Genomic DNA, 25875 nt, shown 5'->3' with positions numbered 1-25875 from the left:
CGAAGATACATGTCAGGGGTTAGGGTTGAAGGCGGTCTCACAATCAGTGCAGCTTCCTGCCACTTCAGGCCAACCTCAAACCAAACCACACCTGACCAGCGATCGCTCGAACTGCTGCTGAACGGATAGCCGAGTATAGCTGTTCACAAGCGACACGGGCATTGCGGGCCCTGGCAAGCCCAGGATTGCCGTTAGAAAATAAAACGAAATGGTCTGACGCCAATTGCCTTTTCGACAACCCCCCAGCAGCAGCCATGGATGTGCCGCCGGTCAAGCTGTCGGAGCTGCTCCGGCACCCGGACGACCTCGACAAGATCTCCGCGCTCAAGGCCGAGTTCTCGCGGAAAAAGGCGGCCGTCGACTCGCAGCTGCGCGCGGGCCTGCGCGAGCAGCTCGAGACGACCCAGTCCGGCATGAACGGCCTGACCGACGGCCAAAAGACGGTGCAGCAGATCAAGGACGAGATGATCAAGATCGACAAGATATGCTCCGAGTCGCAAAACATGATCTCCGACTTTGCCACCATCAACCTCGTGTCGCAGGCCCACCGCAACTTTGGCGCCGTCGAGACCATGCGCCGCAACCTCGAGACCTTTGGCGAGCGTCTCGCCCAGATCCAGGAGATGCTGCGTCAGGATGATGAGGATGCCGAGAATATGCCTAACTTACTGGCTGTGCACTACGAACTTACTCAGTTGCGCAACATTCGCGACGACGCTATCGAGCAGATCCAGCGCGGCGATGATCCGAGCTTGCAGTCGACGCTTGAGGACTACTTTGAGCGGCTTGACGGGGCTATCCAGTGGTTTGATGAGCATATCAGTCTAATTGCGAGGAGTCTGATCAACCTTGTGGTTGCGGACAACACGAGTCTGGTGGTGCGCTTCGCGCTGGTGATTGAGGCCGAGGAGAAGAGCGATCAGCGGGTGCTGGCGCTGCAGGAGGCGCTTAAGGATCACAAGGAAATCGCCATTCGGTTCCAAAGCATTACAGATGGCGCCAAGACGGTGCGGGGCTACAAGGAAAGGTTTCTGGAATACATTAAAGCTATCGGCGAGTCCCAGTTCGAGGAGAGCAGGAAGGAGTTTATGGCGGACCCATCGGAGCTGGAAAAGAGCCTGCGATGGTACTTTAACGACCTCAACACGGTCAGGCTGGGCATGGTGCAGTTGATGCCCAAGAAATGGAAGATTTACAAGACGTGGACAGACATATACCACAAGCTGATGCACGACTTCCTCATCGCCATCATCGAGGACCCCAAAACAACCTCCGAGCACACGCTCGAGGTGGTCGGCTGGCCCGAAAAGTACTACCGCAAGATGAACAAGCTGGGCTTCAAGCAGGACGAGCTGACGCCGCACGTCATTGACAACCGCGAGACGGAGCTGGTGCGCGACTTCCGGGCGCTCATCATCAAGTTCCTCGACGAGTGGATCGGGCGCATCTGGGCGCAGGAAGAAAAGGAGTTTGCCGAGCGCAACGTCGAGGGCGGCAACCTGGAGCAGGACGAGTACGGCTACTTCAGAAACAAAAACCTGGTCGACCTGTGGCGCATGCTGCGCGGGCAGCTCGACGCGGCGGCCAACTCGAAGCGCGCCGACGTGGCCGAGGGCGTGGTCGACGCCATGTTCCAGCGGCTGCGGCAGCGCCAGCAGTCGTGGCAAAAGATGCTCGAGGACGAGGCGGCGCGCTACGAGTCCGGGAAGGTGGTGGATTTGGAAGGGTTCCAGCCGCTCCAGGACTGGCTGGTGGCTACCGCCAACGACCAGATTGCGTGCATCGATGATAATGAGGACGAGGGCCGCGTCGCGTACCTGACGGATTTCAGGAATAAGTTTAGTGCGATTGTTTCGTCGCAGTACATGGAACGCGCCGAGCTTGAGTTGGCTGCGCTACGCGACGGCTACCTCGACCTCAGCACGTGGTGCATCACCAAGTTTGCCCAGCTGGTGTTTGCCGTCGACTTCAAGCCCGTCATGCCGGATTTCTTCACGTCCAAATGGTACACCAGCACCGCCATGGCGCGCATGATTGCAACCTTTGAAGAGTACGTGAGCGACTACCGGCAGGTCCTTCACCACTCACTAGTCGACATCTTCACCGAAATCTTTGCCGACGAGCTGCTCATCCGTTATCTATCATCGGTGCGCAACAAGGGCGCCAAGTTCCGCCGGACGGATCCGTTCCAGGACAAGATCTTTGACGATCTCAAGACGGCGTTTGACTTTTTCAACAGCCTGCCCAACCCGGCGGTGGGCAATTCCATTAAGGAGACGTGGCGCGTGACAGAGCCGTTTTTGCAGCTGTTGTCGGTGGAGAAGGAGGCCGTGCCGGACACGTTTGAGGCGTTTAAATCGGCGTACTGGGATCTGCAGATCAGCTGGGTCGAGGCTGTGCTTAGGTCAAGGGATGATTTTGAGAGGAGTATGTTGAATGCTGTTAAGGCGAGGGCCGCGCAGATGGAGGTCGCTAGGGGGCCCGAGACGATTATGAGTAAGGTCAAGTGAGATGTATTAATGAAATCAGTGATGAATCGCCGGCAGTGTAGGCGGCTGTCACGCTGTTGGTTTAGCCAGGTCGAACGTTCAGCGGGATGAGGAAGGGATGTGCATCTTTGCCCTGGCAACTACCGAATCAGGAAATCAGGTAAACACAGGCGTTTGAGGCATTGCTTTTATCGGCTTTGACCTTGGCTGTACGAGATACAATTGAATCAGAGATGCAATAGTCTAGGTCCTGTAGAAGTAGGCAGGAGCCACTGGTATCAATTTCTACTTTACTGTGGTTCGGATTGGGTACTCCAACTTAAACCTTAAGCCACCCTCCAACCACGAATAATGCATACCACCACATTCTACCACTGCTTTTTCAGTCCCCAATCTTGAGCGACTCTGGGATCACCATGTATTACCGACATTCTTTCAAATAAGAGACAAACTCGTCGTCAGTGATACTGCACGCTACTCCTAGCAGCCAATCCCGCCTTACACTGTTCAACCCTCTCAACCAGCACCAACATCCATTGAGTGAGCCAGCGGTGTCGAGCGGGAGGGAGGAACCCAAGGGAAATTTGTGTTTTATTGGAGGCCACTGTGGCCCTGGACTTGGCTCCTTCAACCTCCTTTAACCCTCCAACCTCTTCACTCATTACAACGTTTCTTCGGTGCGCTTTTCAGGTGGGAGATTTCACGTGAATACCTTACTGTAGGATGGAATTGGTTGCTAATATTAGCGATACAGTAGTCCTGAGGACGAGCCTGTCCCTCATTTACGGAAATCCACGGTAGTCCGGTTTTTGGAAGAGTTTATCTGTTGACCAGTCTCATCACGGCGTCAGTTCTTAAAGCTCGTGAAACTCGCCATCTCCAACTCCCCAAACTCGACAGAGAATGGCCCGAAACCTCAAATTCTCTTACCAAAACGCCAACACCCAAGGGGTGTCTCAATGGCTCCAAGACATTCCCTCGGATGCCGGCGATGGCAGCGAGGCCACGCTGAGAGCTCCATCCACACACCAAGACGAACTCCAATCGCCTCCCCGACACCGCCAGCGAGGAGGAGACCAACAGAAATCGCAACAACCCGCACCCAGAAAGCAAAACGACCTTGATCCGGCGTTAGACCTGAACCTTGGATCTCTTGCCATAAGCTCTCCTACCCGCCGCCTACCTGACTGCCAGGACGGCAACCGCTCCCGGTCAAACATGAACAGAGCTCCAAGCCCAGGCCCGGACCATTCTCCTCCTGTTCCTTCTCTTCTCCTCTTCTTGGCCCTTTGATTCCCTTCTCCGAGCTCAACACCAACGCGCTCCGGGAGCCAATAACCGCCAACTTCCGCCGACACTGCCTAGCCTGCTCACCACAGCCCCCACCACCACGATCAGAAAGGGAATGCCACCGCTGCCGAAAGGCCAGGGAATTTGCCCACGAGGAGCGTCACTACCGGACTTTTTTGATGAGACACCTACTGCCTATCTCGGAGGTGTTTAGCTTCGAGGAGGCCGTGGCGCACCTCAACGATGCGATAGCATCGCGCCTGCTGCGGCAGGATTCGAATCACGGTACGAATCCGCCGATGCCGCATCCCACGCGAGTGGACTGGAATGAAGTCTTAAGGTGGCAGACCGGAGGAGGGATGCCTTTGGGAAGTTTCTGCTGAGATTGGACGAGTATGGGATGATTAGGGACAGATTATTTTGATCTGGCTGTCGATTGTGTGTATAGTGGGTATATATGGATTACATTGTAGGAGGAGAGTGGTCGGGGGATAGAGGAAGGCAAGAAATACAAACCTGATTGAGCCCAAAGTGTTATATGGAAAGGGGTATGTAATTCTATAACCATGACCACCATGCTGGAATCACCGGCCTATGGTCCGTTACATGCGATCCAATTCACCAACCAAGCAGCAAGCCAGCCCGTCTTTCCTAATCCTCATTGCCCATAAGACGAATACCCACCCGCGATGCAATGCGCCAACCCAGTCCATAATATCATGACATACGCATACATCCAAAACACCGACCCAACCGCGGCAACTGACAACCGCGAACATAACATCTACCCTTCTTCCTTCCCATCTCCACCCGCAGCACTCCAGCTCAGCCACGTACCAACCTCGTAAGCCACCCGCCCTCCCTCCCCTTTGCCTCCACCAAATCTTGCCTATCCTCATCAAAGCTAAGCCCCTCATCAAGCATCCCCAACAACCCATCCCTCGGATCATCCCTCCCCCCACCCCCACTCGATTTCAAAATCGGCTTCACAACCTGTTCGGCAAAGAGCCTTGGCCCCGCAAACTCCACCTGACTCCCTCCCCCCTCCCTAACCACCATCGTCCCCTCCGCCCCACGAAACCTAACCTGCCCAGCCCCCCCACTATTTCCAGCAACAGCAAGGGGACTACTCCTCAACGTCCCCGGCCGATTCGGCGGATTATACAGCCTCTGCGCCGGCGTGGTCGGCGCCGGAGGAACCCGGTACCAAAACGGCCTCCCACCACCCCCATTTTTTCCCTGATCAGCACTAACAGGCGCAGCCCCAAACCGTTCCGCCTCTCTCTGCCCTATCGTATTAAACGCGCGGTATTTTGATCTCGCACCCAACTCTGCGGCGGTAAACCCTCGCACGTTGCTCCCCGGCGCAGGGGTGGTTGTGGCCTCCGGGGTCGGGGACCAGTCCATTTCGTCGCCGACTGTGCCGGGCCGGAGGCGGGGGCTGGAGAGGTGTAGCGAGTTGAGGTGTTGGAGAGAGGAGGTGAAGGTTTGGGAGGCGAGGCGGTGGACGTGGCCCATCATTGTGGGTTGTGAGTTGGGGGAGTGGGAGTCGTCCGGGGAGGAGGATAGGGAGCTGTGGGAGAGGGTTGGGGAGTGGGGGACGGTGGAGATCGGGCTTGGGGGGGTTGCGGAGGGGAGGGGGGAGTGGTGGATCTCGTCGAGGAGTTCGGAGAGGGATTTGGCTTCGTCTGGGCGGGATTCACTGCGGGAAGGGGTGGTTTGTGAGGTGGGAGTGAGGTGGGTGAGTGGTTGAGAGGAGGGGTTGAAGAGAGGGATGAGGTTGGTTGAAATGGAGTAGGGAGCGAGGATTAAGATCTGAGAGGTTAGTGAGGGGAGTTGTGGCAGGAGCGGGGAAGAGAGTGACTTACGAGAAGTGTAACGCCCGCGGCTATGGTGTGGCCGGCGGTCTGCTCCTTAAGCAGAAGGGGATCCGGCGTTGTGAGACTAGACGCCCATTGCAGGCAGAGACGGGCGACGACGGTGACGGCTTGGAGGGCGTACCATACGGATAGCCCGCCAATATGCCTGGTGCCCTTAAATACCTGGGCAAACTGCGGATTCCACCAAGCCCCGAGAACACTAGAAAGCGTACTCCATCGGAGCAGTCGCTCCTCGGACGGAAGCATGCCGATGAGCGGCGCACACATCCTCGAGAGTTGGTAAGTAGTCCAGGCGTCGTCAGCGCCCGCCCACTCGAACCACGCCGAAACCAGCGCGTGCACAATGACAGCGTGCCACAGAAACTGCAGCACGAAGCCGCCGATCCAGAGCCTCCTGCCCGTCGAATGGAGGAGTCTCAGCCACCTTTGCGACCCGACGCTCTTTCTCGCGCTCGCACTCCGGTCAATCATGCGGCGCAGCACATCCGTTTTAGCCGTGTACGCGGCCTGCTCGAGGCGCCGGCGCACTTTCGGCTCGCAGTCGGCGCAGATCTGCGGGTAGAGGCGCTCCTGGTTCTTGCGGAACTGCGCCAGCCCCGCTTCTCGCTCGGCGTACTCTGGGTCGTCCGGGTCGGGTAGGTACTGCGCGAGGGATGCGCTCAGCATGTGCTGGTTCTTGAGACATGTTTCGCAGAATATGGAGTTGCTGTCGGATGAATCGCCAGACGGAGGGGATGAGGCGCGCGGTACCGGGGCGTAGAAATGTCTTGCGGGTATGCCCTCTTGGTCTGTTGCCACGGGCGGGTCGGCGATTTCGCCGTCCTGTTTGATACGTACATGAGCAAGGTTATCGGGTATCTGGCGCGCGATGTTAAATTACCTCGTCTAGATAGTTGGTAGCGTCGCAGCTCGGACAGTCGAATTGGCGGGTTCTGCCGTCGTAGCGTTTTGACGTCTTGCGCCCGCAGTAAAAGCACCTTAGGTGTCGGTAGCGATTGAGTCGCCGCATTTCGCTTTTGCTGTCGAGAGAACGAGCATTGCAGGGCGACTGCTCAATTGGGTTCAAGGAGCACTTGTAGGGACGATAATCGGCCTGTTGTTGACTTGTTGACTTGTTGACTTTGGGCTCGGCGGCACTTGCAATTCTGCCGGGCGGTCTTGTTTCTGAGCGCGTCACGCAGTCACGGAGTCACGTTGGCAGGTGACAACGTCATTGATTGGCTCTTGGCAGGCCAAACAATGCGGCATCTGAACTTCACCGCTTTCAGGAACCCGACGGTTTGCCAGCTCAATGGAATGGATCTTTGAATGCATTGATTATGTGTTCAAGGAAGATATTTGTGTCATCGGATGAAACGGTCAGAACGGCAATTTGACTTTAGAATTCCCTCGTCATATTTGATGGAGGAAAAGGAGAGCAGCTCCTTGGTCGTTACCGTGCATGGGATGTGAAGACATAGGAATGATCTGAGAAACGGCAAGACTAAATTCTTTAATACCTTTAAAGCAGATGATCCATGTATGTCTCTGGACTGTTCCGGACGTGAAGCTACACTAGAAGATCTCAGAGGTGAAGTTGAACTTCAGTGTAAGTAGGCGTGCACGGGCCAGGAGAGGTGGAACAACGTGTTAAAGACAGGCAGCTGCCTGGCTCCACTCTACTACACCTTGCCTGGCGAGCCTGGGAAGGAGACTCACCAAATCCTTTGAACTTTTACAGGCCATTCAGATGTGGCTGAGGATTTTCCCTGCCGATAGACCTCATCGGTTCGCTCTCCTAATCACTTGGTTGTGTTGTGCTGTGAAAATCGAGCACTTGAGGCACGTTTGATCGCAGGTCCCAAGCCAATTCCGAGCCATCCCAGACTTAAAGGCCTGCGGCACCCGTCACATATGTCTGGATTCTCTATGACCAATTGTGCGTTGCATCGAGTTGAATCGCCAAGACTCTGCTAACACTCGGCTGTTAGACACTCTGTGGAAGTCGCTTATCCCATGACCCATCACCAAGTTTGTGATGTGGTTGTCGTCTTGATTGTGTCTGAACGCCAGTGTGAAGGCCGTCCTTTGCGAGTGTTGTTGACGAGAAGACGTCAGTCAAGTCCAGGCAGTTCAGTTTTCTGCTGTCATTGGACTCCTAGTGTTGCTACTGGCACACCTTGATGCGGGACCAGACTCTGCTTGAGATTGATGAGATTAATCCTCTGACTTACAAGTCCTTTGCTCTGGAACATACCACTTGCCCAAGCACGGCCCTGGGTGTGACTATCATTGGCAAGTACTGGTTGTTCTGACCATCTGCGGCTTGCAGTGCGCTCGACACCAGCCCAGCCTCGGCGTTGTCCGCCATGGACCCGCATAATAACGATACAGGGAGAGCGGTTTCTTTCTCGCAGGTCCCCCAAACCAAACCTGATGACAAGACTAGGCAAAGCGGGAACAATGGCAAAGTTGCAGTCGATCAAGCCATCGCAACACCATCTTCAGCTTCGATACCCGGTTCAAGACCAACAAAAGGCCAAGGAGCCGAAATGGAAGATATCCGAGAGTTCTTCGATGACCTCGGCGGGGACAGCTACGCGTTGGCCGTCTACTTTGGCTGCCTGGTCTTCCTAATCGTTTCAATTCTGGGTTTCTGGCTTCTCCCGTGGTCGTGGATCGTGGCATTGGCCTCCGTCTTGATTACCTTTGTCATCGTAAGTCTCGGGCGCATATACCACTTCATAGCCCTCTCAAATTCTAACAATGACCCCAGTACCGCCATCACTCCATCAAGCGGGCACAGCCTGGACTACAAACAGGCCGACGCTGGGTGGCCCCTTACAAGCCGGGAGACCCCATCCCTGACACGCGCAAACTTCCAGCAGTCTACTTCCTCTACGTCCTCGGCTCAGGCGGCCACACGACGGAAATGATCGAGACCATCAAGCACAAATTCCAGGGCCAAGCCAACCAGCACCGCCGCTACATCGTCACAACAGGCGACAACGACTCGATCAACCGTATAATCCGCCTAGAAAGCAAAATCAAAGACGCCTTCCCGGACGAGCGCCGCGGCACCATCGACTCCTTCTCCATCCCGCGCGCCCGCAAGGTCCACCAGCCACTTCTCACCGCGCCCTTCACCTGCCTCGCGACAGCCGTCCACGCCGTCAACGCTCTCACCCGTGAGCCCGAGGCGCGCCCGCGGCGGCTTTACGGCACGGAGTTCAAGTACCCGCACGTCATCGTGACCAACGGGCCCGCGACGGGCTTCATCGTGTGTCTCGTCGGGCACGTGCTCAAGATGCTGTACCTGGTGCCGCAGAACCGCCTTAAGATGGTGTACATTGAGTCGTGGGCGCGGACGCGCACGCTCAGCCTGACGGGGAAGCTCTTTTTGTGGACGGGCATCGCCGACCTTTTCTGCGTGCAGCACAGGGAGCTCGCCGAGCGCACCCCGGGCTCGCTCTACGTCGGCCAGGTGACGGCCAGACTCGTGCCGCCTGGTTAGCAACAGCCGGTGTGGTGGCCGCCGTTCAGGCAGAGGGAGGATGGCAGGTGGGTCAGGGCGGATTTGAGGCCCGAGCAGGTATATAGGGAGGGGGAGGATTACGAAAGTGGAGAGGATGCCTGGTAGAGGGGCGTTCCTTCTTTCTGGGCGTGAGAATTAGGAGGGAGGGAGGGGGTTTGCGGGTGTCCGGGCGTATGGACGCCAGCTGGACGTTTGAACGTGCTTCTGGCCTAATTCGGTCAGATTATGCTTGAAGATGGATGAAAAGGTCTAGAATCCCCGCTCCATACTAGAAAGAAACCCATCTGAAAGTCAGCTTATAGAAACCCTGAATTGTGTACAGTACATGGCCCCTGATCTACCGTAAACACAGTTTTATATATGATACACGAGAGGGCGCTGCCGCCCCTCCCAGTTCAGCCCAAGTCAGTCGGCCAGACAGACCGCAAGACCAGATTTCATCCTCCCCCCAACGCTGCCCTTCCTTATACAGCAGCAGCCACCTCCTCCACATCGATATCCTCAGCAGCCTCCGTATCCACGGGTGAGCTGTAAAGCGAGTCATGCTCAGCATCCCTCTTGGCGATCTCCTCAGCGGCCCACTTCTTCCAGCTCTCGTACGTCTCGTCCTCGAGCTGCATGCCGACCTGCAGATCGCTCATGCCGAAATACCCGCCGTACATGCGCGCCTCCTCGACGGCCACCCGCCGCTCAATCTCCTCCTGCTGCCGCAGCTTGTAAAACTCCTTGCGCGCCACGTCGTACGCCTGCTTCTTGGGCAGCCCCTTGGCCTCCATGAGCCACAGCCAGCGCTGGACGACGCTGTTTTTGTTTTTAACAAGTCCTGTGAGCAGACAACACAAATGGAGAGCCGGGAAAAATGGAGAGAACCCACCTCTCACCACTAAGCGCCATCCCCGGCTGGACCAATCCCTTACTCCAATCCCTGTCTCTCGCATCCTGGCCGTCAAGCTCAAGCACCAGCCGCGGCCGCGCCAGCTCCCAGGGGTGGTCGCGGAAAAACTCCTGGCGCAGGCGGTCCTCTGGGTGCACGATGCGTGTCGGGCGGTACAGGCCGGGAGCCACGCGCCCGCCGCGCCGTATCTCCTTTGGGGGTGTGTGCTGCACGGGGTAGGTTCGGGTCAGGATCTCGGCGGGCGGGATCAAGCGTACCGCTTCGACCCATGCTGCGGGTGCGGGCACGAATTTGGAACCGGGGACTCGGGGGGAGGTGACGTTGGCTCGGATCCGCCATTCGGCGGTTTGGTAGACGCGCTGGGCGAGGAAGGCGCGGGGTGCTTTGCCCATTTTGGGTTGTTTTTGTGTGTGTTCTTTTCCCCCTCCGTCTCTCTCTCGCTCTCTCCGTCCTCGGGTGGGCTACTGTGGAAAGGTCGCGGGGTCAGTCAAGGGGATGGATTTGGTCGGTAGCCCTCGCGGTGGGCTGGTTGGGGATTGTAAGTGGGGAACTCAGATCCCAACCATCGGGATAGTTGCTCTCTGTGAACCTCCTGGACTGTCGTTCAAGACTGCAGATGGTCGTCGTCAATTGCAAGGTGGAGCTTCAAGCTACGGCTTCTTCCATGTCCCAAAATCTTGTGAATCAAGTCGCGGTAAATTTTAGGGACCCCCGAGCCAAAGTGGGGCCCGAGCTTGCACTTCTCGCTGCGCTTGGCGCTGAAGTTGGCGGCAGGTGGCCCCTGCAGCCCCTGTCACTGTGCTACGGAAGCCCGGCACAGTGAATTGATAGACTCGCGGTTGCGATAAGCATCAAACTTGACTTTTTCATCTTCAACCTGGCCGAACCGACCGCAGCGCTCTCCGATAGCGCCGCCCCTGAACCGCGCAAACACACCGCAAAACCCGGGGCACCAGGCTGGGCTGTCGGCAGGCCATCATGTTTGACGACAGCTCATGAGAGTCTCTAGCCGAATTGACGGGTCGATATGCGGCGCCATTCTCTCCTTGCACCGCCCGTCCCTGTCGTCCCTGTCGTCCCTGTCGTCGAACTGGTCTGCCGCCGCCGCGGCATTTCCGCCCTGCTTTCATAGCTATGGTGGAGGGTCTGCGTCGAGCTCCCACTTCGGCTGCGCGTCCGTACAAAGCAGACAAAGCATTGCCACATGTCCGCGATCTCTGGCGGGGACGGGGACCGCTCCTGGTCCCCGAACATCTAGCATCCAATTTGGCAGCTTGCCGGGGCCCTCCTTGCCTCACATCCGCGGAAACCACACGGCCACGGCTACTGCTACGGCTACCGAGCAGGCACCAGATACTGACGACGATCCTCCCAATGCAGAGGGCGCCCATCCACCAAAGAATGAATCGAAGAAGCGAGACACCCTCACCGAAGAAGAGCTGCTCGCTCTCGTCGACCCCTACGATGGCGAAGAAATCGGCCCCGTCGACGATTATCTCCAGCTCGTCCGCGATCCATACATGCGCGGCTATGCTCCCCCCGACGTACCCAAAGTCTGGCTTGCGCGAACCAAGGAGGATGTCGACTACCCATCCGTCGACCAGGTGATCCAGGCCGGCGAAGAGGAGCAAAAGACGCTCTGGGAGCTCCGCTTCGCCGTGCTTAACCGCCTAAGAAGCCCGCACAAGGTCGACCTCGACGACATCTATGAGATATACCAACGCCTTCCCGAGCCGCGCATGCTGTACATCCACGGCAGGCTCCGCCACCACCTACTCAAAGCCCTCGGCCAGCCCGAGAAGCGGGATTCCAAATCCATGCTGCGCTACTTCGCCGCCATCGCCGACGTCAAAAACATGGGCATTCCCCTGACCAGCGCCGAGTGGAACTCGGCCATCGCCTTCGCCAGCAAATACGTCGGCGTGGTGTCCGAGGCCGAGACCGAGACGGCGCTCAAGCAGTGGCGCGAGATGGAGTGCGAGGCGGGCGTCATGGCCACCGACGTGACCTTCAACATCCTGTTCGACGTGGCGTCCAAGTCGGGCAATTTTACTCTCGCCGAGATGATCTACCGCGAAATGGCCGCGCGCGGACACCGCTACAACCGGTACCACTACACCAGCCTGATTCACTTCTTCGGCCTCAAGCTCGACACGTCGGGCATGCGCGCCGCCTACCGCGAGATGATCCTCGCGGGCGAAGTCATCGACACGGTGCCGCTCAACGCCATGCTCTCGGGCCTGCTGCGCGCGGGGGAGGAGGCCACCGCCGAGCGCCTCTACGAGCGCATGAAGGCCCTCAGCACCGCCGCCGACGCCCCTGATATTCCTGTGCGCACGCCCAGCACTAACCGGGCCATCACCACCGCTTTGCTTATGTTTGGCAAGCTGCGCCGTCGCCACGGCGGCTACAATACCAACGCCAACGCCAACCCCAAGCCCTCACCCACCACCACCAGCAAGAAAACCCCCCTGGGAAGACCCAACTTCCAAAGCGTCACCCTCCTCGCCCCGGACCTCCAGACCTACCGGATCCTCGTAAACCACTACGGCGTAGACCGCGGCGACCTGGCCAAAGTAGCCATGTACCTCGACGACATGAAACTCTTCCGCATCCCCCTCCACGGCGCCATCTTCCTAGCCCTCTTCAAAGGCTTCGCCCGACATGGCGGGTACGAAGGGTCTGCGTGGAGCGCACAGCGGCTCGAGGGGATCTGGAACGCGCTCTTGTCTGCGCTCGACCGAGACAACAACCTCCCCAATTCCGGCAATGGTGGGGGACAGCAGCAGCAGATCGAGGTCAAGACGTGGCTTGCTATTTGGGCGCTGCGGGCTTTTGCGAGGTGTTCGGGTACGGGGGGGGGAAGGGTGTTGGATGTGTATGAGGAGTTGAAGGCGAGGTGGAGGTTGGGGTTTGCGGAGGAGCAATTCATGGCGGATTTTTTGAGGACGAGCGGGGTTGTTAGTGGCTTTGGAGCTGGAAGGGGTGCGTATGGGACTGGGACTGGGAGGGGTTATGGGTATGGGAATGCGAGAGGGGGAGGTAAACGATGAGAGGTTTCTTACCTAGGTAAAGTTACCTGACCGGACCATATGGGCTGGCATAGGGGTTGGGATCACGTGTTGTCGGTGATTACCCACATGTATTGGAACGGGATTCGGCATGGCACACACATGGCATGGGCATGGCATGCCGGTTGTATAATAGAGTTATATAGTACAGTCAATAGGGTGCTGCATGATGGACAGGTATACAAATGGGCGGCGGTTAGGGTCAAAATCAACAGTTCTGCGATCGAGAACAACATGAAGTGGAAATATGAACTCCATCCCCAACGTCTATGTATTCATCAACCCTCCTTGCAAACCAAGAACAAACAAAAATCATCCTAATCGTACACGGGTATCGTCTATCACGCGTAGGGACCATCAACACAGATCCTGCCGACACAAGGAGCAAGGCAAGGAATGACAGAAGGAAACGCCCATCGCCGACATGTATGTCCGGCCGCTCTTCCAACGCCAACATGTCCCAACTCAAGATGGCCAGCAAAAAAAAGATTGAGTCCATCCAGCGCCTGTTCCCATAACCTCTGCGAAACGTCCAAGGTGGATCTAAACGACAGATCCCAACCCCAACACCTAGCGCTGAACAGGCACAGAACCTTGAAAGGAAGCAAACAGTAGGGAGGAAATGACGAAAGAAGGAAACTGAAAAGAAAGGGTAAGAGTTCACCTCGTCGGCCCAAGCCTCAACATGGCCTCCCAATCCTGCTCAGCAGCGGCAGCAGCAGCGGCAGCGCTCGTCCTGCCGGTTCTCCCACCACCACCACCTACAGTCACACCACCTTCCTGAGCACCGCCACCACCACCCCCACCACCCGCCACACGCTGGGACACAAGCCCCGACGACGACGGGCCGATAAGCACACTGCTCCTCCCAGTCCTTCCCGCTCCTGCCCCTGCCCCTGCGCCAAGTCCGGTAGCAATAATGGAAGCAGTCTTGTTGTTGTTGTTGTTGTTGTTACCGCTAGCGTGCTGGGCAGGAGGGACATAGTCCGGGTTGATCTCCTCGACCACCTCGACGCTGACTGTCTTGATGATGCCCCTGGGCCAGGCTTCCAGGTCGATGTCGCCAGCATTAACATCACCATCTTCGTCATCAGACATGTCGCTGTCACTTTCATTCCCGTCGCCACCGTGACCAACCCCAGAACTGTGCTCGTGATCGCCGTCCTTTCGCCGGTGCCGAGGTTCGCCCAGGTCATACTCCCCAGTATCAGCTCCGTCATCGTCTTCCTCATACCTCGTCCCATGATTGTAATTTTGGCGATGATAGTGGTCACTGCCCCCCTGGGTGATCAGTTCCGATCCTCCACTCACACCGCGTCTCGAGGAAGCAATATCCTTCTCCTCCAACGCCAGCTCCCTCGCCCCTTCACGGGTGGAGCTGGCCCGGGAAGAGGCACGCGTGATGCTCTGGGTGCTTCCGGCACGGCTGGGTGTTTTGGCTCTGGCGGCGGCCTGTTTGCGGGAGCGGGAGCTGCCCGCCGAGGATGACGAAGCGTAAGGATCACGAGGGGTTTTGCGGCTGCGGTTGCGGCTGCGGTTGCTGCGGCGGGAAGAGGAGCGTGTGGCTGAGGAGAAGAGGGGCCCGAGGACGAGGACGTTGGCCGCCATGAGGCCGAGGTTTTGTTCTAGGCTACGGTAGCGGTGAGCAAGGGTCGGGGAAAAGGGAAGGGGCAAAAGAGGACACACTTGGCCATGAGACTCATGTAAAAGTAATGGATCGTGTAAACGCTTGAGCCGCTCGTTTGGGAGCTCTGTGCGGTGCGGACTATGGAGAAAATCCCGGCGCTGTTGGGCGGCAATTAGTCGCGTGTGAGGAAACCTGAAAGGGGGAGTCCAGCAGACTTACGCAAAGCTCAGGACGGTCGTGATGTAGAACGGCCAGGATTTCTCGCCGTGACGAGTGCGGTTTCGTACTATTAAGGTGGAAAAAAGAGCAAGAAAGAGCCATGAAAACACCGAAAATGCTGGTTACCGTCAGTCAGAGCTTCCATCCAGTTCCTGGGCAAGGACTAACCGCCTTGGAAGTACCCAAAACTAAGCTGTACGGATGGATCCCAACATTCCCCCTCGACCGAGGGCTTCCACAGCTTCTCCAACGGTCGGCACTGGAGGTGTACCGTCAACCAAAAGGCAAGATTAACGGCAGCCATGATGATAATAAGAGCGCCCAGCAGAATGGTCCATTGCCGCCCTCGCCCGAGGCTGCTCATGAAGAAGAGAAGTATCGAAGTTTTGCTGAGGGTAACGCTCATCAGGTACCACGGCTGTCCCAGCACATCAAATTCCAAGGCCCGCGCCGGGTCCGACGCAGTGCTCTCGAAGATGCCAAAGATAATCCCTACTAACGCTACCACCTGTCCGCAAAGCCCGAGTCAGAACATCCTGGGACTGTCACCTCGCGTCCTTGAGGCGGCAACTCACTGTGGCAGCCGCGCTGGCATAATCATCAGCCCAGAAACCGCTTTGCATGCCCGCGCGGACGCAGAAGCGGACAAAGGTGGTCGACAGGGCGAAGCTCCCCGTGGCGAGGGAGAAGGAGAGAAGGACCGGCCCTCCAGAGAGGTCGGCTGTGTTAGCAGCCATGGTTAGTGGAGCAGGCGCACTACAGCCTTGAGAGTCGAGACCCGTCGAAGCCGCATGATACCGGGTCACAGGTGAGAAGGAAGAATAAACAGGACAGAAAACGGGAAGGCTAAGTGGAGAGCTCCTGTCGGAGAGTTTTAAGCGACAAGTCGGAAACGACACCAAACTAACAGCGGAACCTGAAGTTGGGGGGACGGCCTAGCCGAAACGTGTGGCTAAAAGAAGGCGAGCAGCCAGAACGGTCGATCGGAGAGTGTCCGAAACCAGTGAGGGATTCCTGTCAGGTCCAAGCAGCTCTGGTTCCAGGGCCATGTTGGGGATGACATGTAGCCACTGAGTGACGGCGTGGGGGTAGACGCCCGCTCTCACAGCTGGTCCTACCTTTACTACACTGTTCCTGTATGATCTTGATGGATTGAAATCAGAGAACGACCATCACCCGATGCCTATTGCAAGGCCAAGGGACTACCTCGACCACAAGGACGATACATCTTGAAGCCGACATCAGCCCAAGAAAGGACGATCCGATGAGAAATAGGCTAATAGACGCACGGGAACTTCTGATGTTGACAAGCAGCCACCAAACCAGGCTGGAACCCCAGTGACTTGTCAAGGTAGGGCAAGAGACGGGAGGTCCGTGTAAATATTCTGGTTCATGCGCTCGATGGCACCAACAGGAGGGTAAACAAGTGCCATTTGGGACAAAGGGCTGTGAAACGTGGGGTGATATTGATCGACCAACTTCTATTGTTGTAAGTCCAGAGAGGGAAGGGCAGAGAGAGCGCAATCTTGACTCTGACGTTGTCCGGAGTGTGATGGGGGTCAGTCAGGAGTTGAGGATGGGAGGATGGTCAACGGTCTCCTCACAATTGGGAATCTCGAGTTTTGCTGGAGTTATCGTGCTTCAAGGACCAATGGGAAACCGGCAGAAATTCATGAATTGCCGCATGATTCTAGCAGGGCTGCACCCGCCTACCCCGGGGAAAAAGCAAGTGCGTGATCAGCCCGATCGAAGCTTCCGAAGCTTCGTGGAACAACTTGTGACACTGCACGGACTAGTTACCACCACAGTGGAAAGAGCATTGCCAAGCCGGATGTCCACCTTCCTCGACATCTGGGAATCATCGACGCGACCGTGTTTTAAACGACAAGGCATTGACCGAACTTTCCTTTTGCAGATTCTTCTTTTAGACTGCCCCGTCTCAGATGATGCTTCTAGAGCGGAAGGAGGCAAGGCGAGCACACCATACACAATAACATACGTGTAAGCAGTGCTACCTTATTCGAACAGGAGAGATTTACGTGAGTCCAAATCGCCATAATCTTCGTTCATCAGTTACTAGCTGCCGCTGCATATCATACATACAATATTACAACTGGAACCTATCCCTACACCTGCCGTCACCTACACCCTCGCCTGAGCTGCCTTCAGCATGGGCAGCGTGGCCGTCATGGCAAAGTCATTGACCTTGTCCCTGCTCCTCACAGCCCTGGCCTGCTCGGGCGTAAAGCCCCTCGCCTCGACAGCGGGATTGTATTCCAGCTTATTAACCCTCCCAACAGCCTCCGACTCAAGAACATTCGCCTCCTTACCATCCGCCCTCCGATAAACCGTCACCACAGCCGCACCCCCCAGCCCCAAATTATGCTGCAGCGCGTACTTAGTCCGCGGCACCGCGCGGTTATTCGCCCAACCCCTCAGATGCCACACGAGCTCCGCACACTGCGCAATACCCGTGGCGCCGAGCGGGTGGCCCTTTGAGATGAGCCCGCCGCTGGGGTTGACGAGCACCTTCATATTGTCACCATACGTAATCCCTCCCCGGCGGACCAACTCATGCGCTTTACCCTGCTCATCGGACAGGCCCAGCGCGTCGAGGAGCACCATCTCGTTTGCGCTGAAGCAGTCGTGCAGCTCGCATACGGCGAAATGGTCGGGCGACGTCACGCCCGCCTCGGCCATGGCCGCCCGCGCCGCCGTCTGCGTCATCTCCCGCCCCACTAGGTCAATCGCGCTCCGCGAGAACAGGCTCGGCCCGTCGGTCGTCATGCTCTGCCCCGCGATCAGCACGGCTTGGTCTTTGAGGTGGGGGCGTGCGTCGAGGAAGGCCTGCGACACGAGCACGGCCGCCGCGCCGCCGTCTGATGTCGGGCAGCACTGCAGTTTGGTGAGCGGTGAGTGGATTGTAGGCGAGGACATGATCTGCTCGAGGGTGTAGACGTCTTGGAACTGGGAATAGGGGTTGTTGACTGAGTGCGCGTGGTTGATGCGCGCTATTTCGGCAAAGTCCTCCGGTTTGGCGCCGTACCTGGGCACATGGTGAGCCTCAAGCCATGTCATGCTAGGTAGGGCATCTCCCACTTACTTCTCCATGTACTCCCGGCCGGCGTTACCAAACAACTGCGCCGCCCCAGGCGCCTTGGTCAAGCCTCGTGTCTTGGCCATCATAGCATAGGTAGTCCCTATCGGGTTCTCGCGGTCGTTGAAGAACCCTTGCAAACTGCCGGGCATCATCTTCTCGAAGCCGACGACGAGGATGCAGTCGGCGGCGCCGGCCGAGATGGTGTTGCGCGCCATGGCCAGGCCGGTCGACCCGGTCGAGCAGTTGTTGTTGACGTTGAAGATGGGGATTCCCGTCATGCCAAACTGGTAGAACACGCGCTGCCCGCAGGTCGAGTCGCCGTAGCAGTAGCAGGCGATGCCCTGCTCCACGTCGTCGTACGTGATTTGTGCGTCGAGCATGGCCTTGATCCCGGCCTCGTAGCCCAGCTCGGTGTAGTCGACCTTGCCCCGCGGCTTGATGAACTTGGTCATGCCCACGCCGAGGACGTAGCATGGCTGTTTTTGTCTGGGGGGCATGATGGCGGGTTTTGTGAGATACTAAGATGCGGTGGTGGGTGTAAGTCTAAGATGAGGTACGGCTATGGAGGAGGAAAGAGGAGAATCAAGGTCACTTCATCCATGAGGTTCTCAAGTGTCCAAGTCGAAGCATAAGGTATGTAAGGTAACCCTTGCTCTTCCCCGCGTTTGTTACCGACGCTTATGCGGATGGCCCGGTCCCCGGATGCGGGGTGGGACGGATGTGCCGAGGTAGGTTGCAAGGCCTTGCCACTCACACGGGATTCGGGCTATCCAGAATGGGAATGCAAAATTGTATCACCGTTGACTGTACTGTATGTTCGGGTCATGGAAACCCGTTCCTCCGAGCCTAGGCTGCAACGGAATTCTGCTCTGCATACTCCTACTTAAGTACTGCGAAGAGAGAGAGAGAGCTTGCCAAGCAGCCAAACTCAATAAGCGAAGCTGTCCACTTAGCATCAGAACTGGGATCCAAGTTTGGCTGATAGGGGCTCAGGAGCTTCCGACGAACCAATCAAGGCCAAATGGGAGGCGACGGCTAGGAGTGATGATGTGTGCTGGCGGGCCCGATCCAGAAGATACATTGTTGGGATACTACATAGCAACTTGGACTTGAGGATCTTGAATTCAACTCCTGTTATAGGACCTCGGTACGAGTGCACATGTGAGTGTACTGTACATTCAACACGACCGGGTCATAAGTACCTTGGCACTAGTACTCTCCGATCCCTATGTATTTACAGGTCCGCAACCACACTTCATCCGCTGTTCTCAATACTGACAGTTTAGTGTCTGGGCTATACTTGGCTACATCGGTGCTGTGACTTGTGAGCAAGCTCCCTACCTGAGCAGAGCCAAGAAATATCTGTAAGGTATTGTACCGTCACTGCTGAGTCTAGATCCTCGTCCTCAACTTGAACCGCTCGAGTTATGACTTGTACACCAGCTAGTACTACTAGGTACTAGTAGTAGTACCTCTGTAGCTGATCGTACCATCAGGGGCTGTCTTGACGGGTCTGGCGTTGAATCCTCTGGGTGATAGTTTTTCATGACTTTCACTCTTATGACGCTCCTGAGTTGCAGCGAGCGACAACTGCCTCGATAGGAGGCGGAGCGGAGCGGAGCGGAGCGGCCGGATGTATCACAGGTTGTCAAGTTTCAACTTTCAAGTTACACACCTCAGCTACATACTAGTAGCTCTCCAACATGAGATGTATGATTTTGTATTTCATTAGAGGGCAGGAAATCGTAGACATGTAAGCACCACTAAGGTAGTACCTAGCTAGGAACCTTGTAACCTTGCATGGTTATTAGGTAGGTCACGTATGATAGAGCAGGGAATATCCAGTGATTGGAATGTCTCGATGGCATCTTTGAATTACAACTCTATTCCCACAACTTACATATCAATGTTAATCCATGTTAGAGGATGACTCCCTCTGAAGCTTGGATAATGGATGTCGTGATTTCGATAGTAGTTTGATACCAGACCCTGTTTGATACAATAAGACATGGTAAGTACATGTACAGGATTTAGCAGATCACCTTCACGTTCTATGCCGTGATCAACGCTACCCCTTTTCCACCGCCCATCACTCACCGCCCTAAGCCCGGGTCTTGAACCGAAGCATATACAGTCTATAGCATTAAACCAAGATATGGTACTGTACTCAGCGCAGCAGCTCTATAGATGCCGCCGGCTCTAGCTCGAGTCCCCAAGCCTCACTGGCAGCTCAAGAAACCTAAATCTATGTATATACACTTACAACCCCTCAACAACCTTCGGCAACAACTCCTTATTGAACTCCCATAGCACAGTCGAGAACCCCGCCGAGAACGCCGCGCCCGTGTACCACGTATTCCTGGGCCCCTGCAGGGCATACAACTTCTGCAGGAACCCACCACGGAGCTCATCAGCCGAGACATGGGCATGCATCTTGCCATGGTTCGAAAACATAGGAAAAGCCACCTTCTTCCCCTTTCCAGTTGCCGGAAGCGTGCCCGCACAGATCATGGTGTTGACCTGCTTGTTGACAAGGTCCTTCATGCTCTCGGTCGTGTCTTTGGCGGTGCCGACGGCAGTCAGCAAGAACAGATCCTCGGTGCCGCCAATGTACTCGATGCGGCCCAGCTGGGGGGCTACAGGGAATTCGGTGTTGTTCTGCTGCGCCGCAGAGGGGACACGGTTGGAGTAGGCGTTGAGGGGTTGCAGGGAAGGGTGCCGCAGCACGGCGGCGTAGACAGTGGGGTACTGGAACTTGAACAGGACGGATTGTTCGTTCTTGTCCAGGTTGAAGGGCGCCATGTTTTCAGGCGTCGGCTCGATGGCAATCAATAGCCGCTTGGCCTCGATGCAGGTTACCGCGCCCTTGTTGTTCTTGACCTTCAAAGAAACCTTTTGTTTCAGGTTGGTCGGACGGGTGGCCGAGACGACGGTGCTCGAGTACAGCACGTCCTTGCCCAGGAATTTGGCGACGGCCTCGTACAGGTCGTAGATGCGGCCCGAGGGCGGGACCACCGAGGGGACCAGGCCCAGCAGGGCGCGGGCAAAGGGCGCGCCGCACGCCTGCATCACCCACACCGTGGGCACGTTCATGGTGTCGCCCAGCCCCATGGCCGTGGCGTCCCACAGTGTGGGTACCGCCGCCTCGAGGTTGTACTTCTTGACAAAGTCCACGAACGGCATGAGCAGATCCTCGGGGATGCTGGCCGGGTCCGGGAACTTGAAGAAGCCCGGCAGCACCATGTCCTCGTACCTTTCGAGGACGGCAAGGTACCTCTGCAAAGCGGCATACGCTTCCGAATTGGAGGGCGGCGTGTAGCTGGTGGGTTTGCCGGTCTTGTAGTTGATGAAGTTGTTGGTGTTCGGGGTCATGGACATGGCCCCGTCCGTCGACACGTTCATCCGGTGCGGGAAGTCATAGGAATTCCGGTACTGCATCCAGCCCTGCACCCCGACGTTGAGGTCCTTGCCCGTGGCAGGGTCATGGTAGAAGTTGGTGTGGCCGCCCTGGGAGGGGTGTGTAAGCGGGTGCGAATAACCACAGAAGTTGCACTGAGCAACGTGGGATGACTTACAAGTTGGCTGGCCTTCTCTACAACAACGACACTGTGACCGTTGTCACGGAGCCAGACTGCGGCGTGAGCACCCGAAGCACCGCCGCCAATCACAGCAACGTCCCTCGAAATGGTCTGGCTGCAGTAGGCCTGCGACTCGTAGTTCTGGGGAGAGGCTGCTACCGTGGCCGCGAGGCAGCCAAGACTTATAGTCACACCGGCGAGCGTGATGTGTTGCATCTTGGCGGTAACGATATGCAGGTGTGAGTTGAACTAGAGAAGAAAGCCACGAGGCGACAAGGAACTGAAATTGTACTCGATGTGGTGAGGAGCACGAAGGATTTTAAAGGGGCACCTCCTTTTCACTCATTCCGTGTCTTCCACATTCCCGGTACCGATGCCACCTACCACCACGCTAGTTGCTACTACAACTAGGTATACAGTGGCGTGTTGCCGTGAACATGGGAATGGAACCGAGGCCCGGCAGTTGTTGATGGCACCATTTAATCTCTTGTGATTTCGTTGGCTGCGACCGTTCCGCGTGGATCGAGTCAACAACCAACAGAGAGTACGGAGGTACCTTGACCTGCATTGTGTAAGCACCTTAGTTTGATTACCAGAGGAATCAGAGGATGACTATCTAGCACATGAGGATTTAGCCATTGAAAAAGTAGCGCGAAATATCCATGTATCGCATCCGGGAACCCGGTTCCATATTGCGGTGTTCTACCCCCGAACCGGCGAACCGGAGCTTCTGAAGTGCGAAGGATTTGGATGTCGACGGATCAAGTGTAGTGCCTGGACCGGCTTCGCCCGGGACCCTGGCCCGGCGTTGCCAACCCAATGGGAAGACAGCGAAGCGTGGGCGACACTTGGCTAGGTAACCTCAGGTAACGTCCGGTTGATGATGTTAAGTGCCAAGGAGGCGCGGATTACGCGGAAGCAACTTGGAGATTAGGGTCGCATAAAAGGCCGAGTTACTAACCCCACGTTAGCTTAACGTAGGATTCAGCAGTTTTCAACTCCATGAAAGTCCCAGCAAGTGGACTCATCATGGATGATTTCTCAGGAGTGCAATATGCAGGTACAGTACATACCTAATCCCTCAAGGCTCGTGAGAGAGAACTGCTGCAATTCCCAAGGTCGCCCGAGTCTAGGGAATATGTATGCTGCTTTGGGTCTGTTCATACCTGGCAACTTGGATGAGCATATCAATGTGATACTTGGTAAGGTAGTAAAACGCCTCTGCCAACCCTGGAATCTTATAAGGAGACCACGCTTTGACACGAGAAGAGACAAGGCCGCTAGTCGTATAAGTCAGGAAGGTATCAGTCTGGAGGCTTTCACACTACAGGCTACCCCTTGTTTGTTAGCGTAGAGCTTGTGAGACATGCATTACTGTGGTAGAAATTCCAAAATCAAACAACTGGCCATAAGGGTTGATGTAACGCAAGTCGAAGGAAATAAAGCCTCTAGTAATGCCAAAGGATCAGTCTCCGCAACAGTTTTGATTTGCGGAAAATTACCTCGCCAAGTAGAGCTCGAGTTGAATGAATCGTTGAAATCTTGTCCACGTGTAGCAGGTGCAAGTGATGGACAACAAGATCATGATATATACGTACTGGAATCTGGGGAAGCTTACCCTAGTGTGAGATCTCTCAACATCCAGGTGAGGCAGAAATTCATGACGATCTCTGCGAGTCACGGCGCCCAGCCGGCACGGGCAAACCCGATCCATGGGTTGCGCGATACGGCCCTGGTTTCGGCCTACGGAACCGAAACCAAGCAGGGACCCCGAGGTCCAGAACCGCCAAGCGATCGGACCGGTGGCCATGGGGGTCGGGAGGCAATCCTGTCATGATTCGACAGGTTTCCAGGGCAATCGCCCCAACGTTAGTAATGTATGAGAGTTAAGGTAACCGAAGTGAGCGAAGGAGCGCCTGTCCTTCTCATTTGCGAGAGAGATGAACGGCCTGTTCGGGTGTAGGTGGAAGAACTCAACTTACTCAAGTGCTGGTGATTCTATGCCTGTCCAAAGGTCTTGAGATGCTATCGTGCGAATCTACACGTGTAGTGTAATATAATCCTCCATCATAATGCAGGGAATTCGTCGAGATAACGTTCAAGAATCAGTCAATGCGAGCCCGTGCTGCCGCAGGTGTGAGGCATGGCACCTTAGGTAAGTCAGGTAACTGCAAGGGCAGCAGACATCAGGGATGCTCTTTCCTGGACGAAGGATCTGGTTCCAAACCTGGGTGTCCACTCAGCACCGTAGGAAAGACGTGATACCGGAGCCCCAAGTTTGGCAAGTGCCAACCAACAGGTGCTTTTCACTGCTTTCTTGCATGACATCCTTGTTGAAAGTTGAGCCTGTCACCCTAACACCCCCCCTGCTCTCTTTCAAAATCCCTCTTCACTTACAAATGGATGTGTAGGTAGGTTATGTGTTTGTACACATTATGTAAATCAACTGAAACCCGCCGGAGGATCCCTCTGCTGGGAAGAGCCATGTCAAAGAAGAAAAGAATGATGTTCATGTCGTCGTCATCCTCCCTTCTTCCCAGCCAGGCACCGTGACGATGGAGCCGATCGACATATCCAAGCTCCCTCCGGAGTACGTCAACGCGAGCAATGCAGGCCGGATTGTCGGGCTCGTTGGTGTTTTCCACTTCATTGCCCTCAGCTTCGTGTTGCTGCGGACCTATGTCCGCATCTTCATGGTGAGATCCTTTGGGATTGACGATGGATTGTGCATCATAGCTTGTGTAAGTGCTGTGTGTGTCTCCGTTGGGCCATCACCACCATTTCTATCCACAATTCAGAACTTCAGCGGCTGACTTCACTTCCCAGGGTTTCGCCCTCTTCGCATGGGTCTGCCTGGTGCTACAGGTTCCTCATGGCTTGGGTCGCCATACCGAGGTCGTCTCACTAGAGGACCGGATAGAGCTGGAGCGAATTGGCTTCTGGAAGGCTGTCTTCTCTGCCGGCGTTGGTTTGGGAACGCTGAGGATATCAATGGCCATTAGCTTGCTGCGACTCAATAGGGAACTGAAATGGTATCGCTGGTCGCTTTACGCCCTGATTGGTATTGAACCCCTTTTGTCTCTTTCCCTCCTGCAATACTGACTGAAAAATTCCTATGCAGGTTTCATCATCGCCTATACGATCCAAGCCATCACTTGGGTGTTTGTCTATTGCAAGCCCTATTCGGGCTGGTGGGAGTTCCAATGGGCGAATCCGTTTGATCCTCGGTGTGCGGACTTTAATATATTCCTGAGTCTCGGGTATTTCAACATTTGTGAGTATCAACCTGCCCGCCGGTCTAAGAGTCATTCCGGCCTCATCAGACCGTACTAACACCGGCGATACACAGCATGCAACATCTTCACCGATGTAGTTCTCGGAGCATTGCCGGTTCCCATCATCTGGAACCTGAAGCTGAAACTCCGAGTACGGTTATATGTGATTGGAATCCTGAATCTGGGTTACGTGTAAGCAGTGTTGCGATTCCCTGCAGTCTTGAGCTGGCCGCTGACATCTCCAGTGCCCTCTTGATGGGCGTTCTCAAGGCAATATTCTTGTACACAACGGGAGGAACTTTGGACAACATCTTCGAGTACTGGGTTCATGTCTGGGAAAAGTAAGTTCAATCTTTTGGCGGGAGAAGCCTTTGATCATAGGACGAACACAGCTCTCGTCAGAGAAACAACGCTGACCTGTCTTTGCGTGAACAGTCTCCAGTTTAATTTCGGCCTGATCGCCGCCTGCGCCTCCTTCCTCAAGCCCATCGTGGGCCGAGTCCTCAAAATTGACAGCACCGGCGGTTACGCCTACGGCCCGGGAGCCAATAACCGCTACTACCACCGACAGCGCGACGGCCGCAATTCCCAGGGCGCCCTGCAAACCATCGGGAGCAAGTACGCGAACAGGCGGCGCGGGGAGCTGAGTCAACTCGACGACGAGTATGAGCTGCACCCCAAGGACGCTGCCCGCGATGGAGAGCACCATGTGGTGACCAAGGTACATGCGACAGGGCGGTCAAAGACGGTGATTTCGCCGGATCATTCGTCGGTCGACGTTGTCGACGCGAATCACTCGGACGGGAACAGCGAGGAGATCATACTGCAGGGCCGAGGACAGGTGCCGCACGGCATCATGATGACGAGAGATGTCACTGTACAGTACACCCATAAATAAACGGGCAGAGGTACGTAGGTAGTCATGTAGGAATAGCAT

The 25875-nt window shown here is 56.0% G+C and overlaps 11 protein-coding genes across 11 annotated transcripts; 6 read left to right on the top strand and 5 right to left on the bottom strand.

Moving 5' to 3' along the window:
- Positions 1-254: 254 nt before the first annotated feature.
- Positions 255-2510, top strand: N656DRAFT_795543 (exocyst complex component Sec6; the record flags this gene model as incomplete). The annotated part of the gene is made up of 1 exon (XM_064817426.1): positions 255-2510. The coding sequence occupies one exon, from the start codon at positions 255-257 to the stop codon at positions 2508-2510; it is 2256 nt and encodes a 751-aa protein (XP_064673425.1).
- Positions 2511-3870: 1360 nt separating this feature from the next.
- N656DRAFT_403877 (uncharacterized protein) lies at positions 3871-4272 on the top strand. Its single transcript, XM_064809541.1, has one exon. The coding sequence runs from the start codon at positions 3959-3961 to the stop codon at positions 4160-4162; it is 204 nt and encodes a 67-aa protein (XP_064673424.1). The 5' UTR covers positions 3871-3958; the 3' UTR covers positions 4163-4272.
- Positions 4273-4604: 332 nt separating this feature from the next.
- N656DRAFT_834938 (uncharacterized protein) lies at positions 4605-6786 on the bottom strand (the record flags this gene model as incomplete). The annotated part of the gene is made up of 3 exons (XM_064818737.1): positions 6540-6786; positions 5648-6481; positions 4605-5594 (listed from the first exon to the last, which is right to left on the bottom strand). Exons 1-3 carry the CDS (start codon positions 6666-6668, stop codon positions 4605-4607), a joined length of 1953 nt encoding a protein of 650 aa, XP_064673423.1. The 5' UTR covers positions 6669-6786.
- Positions 6787-8190: 1404 nt separating this feature from the next.
- On the top strand, positions 8191-9152 carry N656DRAFT_795541 (glycosyltransferase family 1 protein; the record flags this gene model as incomplete). The annotated part of the gene is made up of 2 exons (XM_064817425.1): positions 8191-8355; positions 8415-9152. The coding sequence occupies 2 exons, from the start codon at positions 8191-8193 to the stop codon at positions 9150-9152; spliced, it is 903 nt and encodes a 300-aa protein (XP_064673422.1).
- Positions 9153-9418: 266 nt separating this feature from the next.
- Positions 9419-10626, bottom strand: N656DRAFT_775833 (37S ribosomal protein S25, mitochondrial). Its single transcript, XM_064814513.1, has 2 exons — positions 10048-10626; positions 9419-9974 (listed from the first exon to the last, which is right to left on the bottom strand). Exons 1-2 carry the CDS (start codon positions 10458-10460, stop codon positions 9638-9640), a joined length of 750 nt encoding a protein of 249 aa, XP_064673421.1. The 5' UTR covers positions 10461-10626; the 3' UTR covers positions 9419-9637.
- N656DRAFT_787466 (uncharacterized protein) lies at positions 10564-13121 on the top strand (the record flags this gene model as incomplete). The annotated part of the gene is made up of 2 exons (XM_064816610.1): positions 10564-10606; positions 11071-13121. 2 exons carry the CDS (start codon positions 10564-10566, stop codon positions 13119-13121), a joined length of 2094 nt encoding a protein of 697 aa, XP_064673420.1.
- A 597-nt stretch (positions 13122-13718) lies between these two features.
- On the bottom strand, positions 13719-16117 carry N656DRAFT_403864 (uncharacterized protein). The gene is made up of 5 exons (XM_064809540.1): positions 15561-16117; positions 15154-15493; positions 14986-15103; positions 14826-14924; positions 13719-14769 (listed from the first exon to the last, which is right to left on the bottom strand). Exons 1-5 carry the CDS (start codon positions 15720-15722, stop codon positions 13800-13802), a joined length of 1689 nt encoding a protein of 562 aa, XP_064673419.1. The 5' UTR covers positions 15723-16117; the 3' UTR covers positions 13719-13799.
- Positions 16118-16761: 644 nt separating this feature from the next.
- Positions 16762-17359, top strand: N656DRAFT_775829 (uncharacterized protein). The gene is made up of 2 exons (XM_064814512.1): positions 16762-17024; positions 17286-17359. The coding sequence occupies exon 1, from the start codon at positions 16817-16819 to the stop codon at positions 16988-16990; it is 174 nt and encodes a 57-aa protein (XP_064673418.1). The 5' UTR covers positions 16762-16816; the 3' UTR covers positions 16991-17024; positions 17286-17359.
- Positions 17029-18819, bottom strand: N656DRAFT_775828 (thiolase-like protein). Its single transcript, XM_064814511.1, has 2 exons — positions 18089-18819; positions 17029-18031 (listed from the first exon to the last, which is right to left on the bottom strand). The coding sequence occupies exons 1-2, from the start codon at positions 18580-18582 to the stop codon at positions 17128-17130; spliced, it is 1398 nt and encodes a 465-aa protein (XP_064673417.1). The 5' UTR covers positions 18583-18819; the 3' UTR covers positions 17029-17127.
- Positions 18820-20344: 1525 nt separating this feature from the next.
- Positions 20345-21879, bottom strand: N656DRAFT_703218 (fumarate reductase/succinate dehydrogenase flavoprotein-like protein; the record flags this gene model as incomplete). The annotated part of the gene is made up of 2 exons (XM_064811088.1): positions 20345-21592; positions 21661-21879. 2 exons carry the CDS (start codon positions 21877-21879, stop codon positions 20345-20347), a joined length of 1467 nt encoding a protein of 488 aa, XP_064673416.1.
- A 2339-nt stretch (positions 21880-24218) lies between these two features.
- N656DRAFT_795535 (uncharacterized protein) lies at positions 24219-25836 on the top strand (the record flags this gene model as incomplete). Its single annotated transcript, XM_064817424.1, has 6 exons — positions 24219-24404; positions 24490-24724; positions 24785-24937; positions 25013-25130; positions 25184-25279; positions 25374-25836. 6 exons carry the CDS (start codon positions 24219-24221, stop codon positions 25834-25836), a joined length of 1251 nt encoding a protein of 416 aa, XP_064673415.1.
- Between the last annotated feature and the right edge of the window lie 39 nt (positions 25837-25875).

Source organism: Canariomyces notabilis (assembly GCF_033297395.1).
Source record: "Canariomyces notabilis strain CBS 508.74 unplaced genomic scaffold N656scaffold_3, whole genome shotgun sequence".
Classification (NCBI taxonomy): domain Eukaryota; kingdom Fungi; phylum Ascomycota; class Sordariomycetes; order Sordariales; family Chaetomiaceae; genus Canariomyces; species Canariomyces notabilis.
The sequence above is the reverse complement of the archived record's forward strand: the minus strand, read 5'-3'. Positions and strand labels throughout refer to the sequence as shown.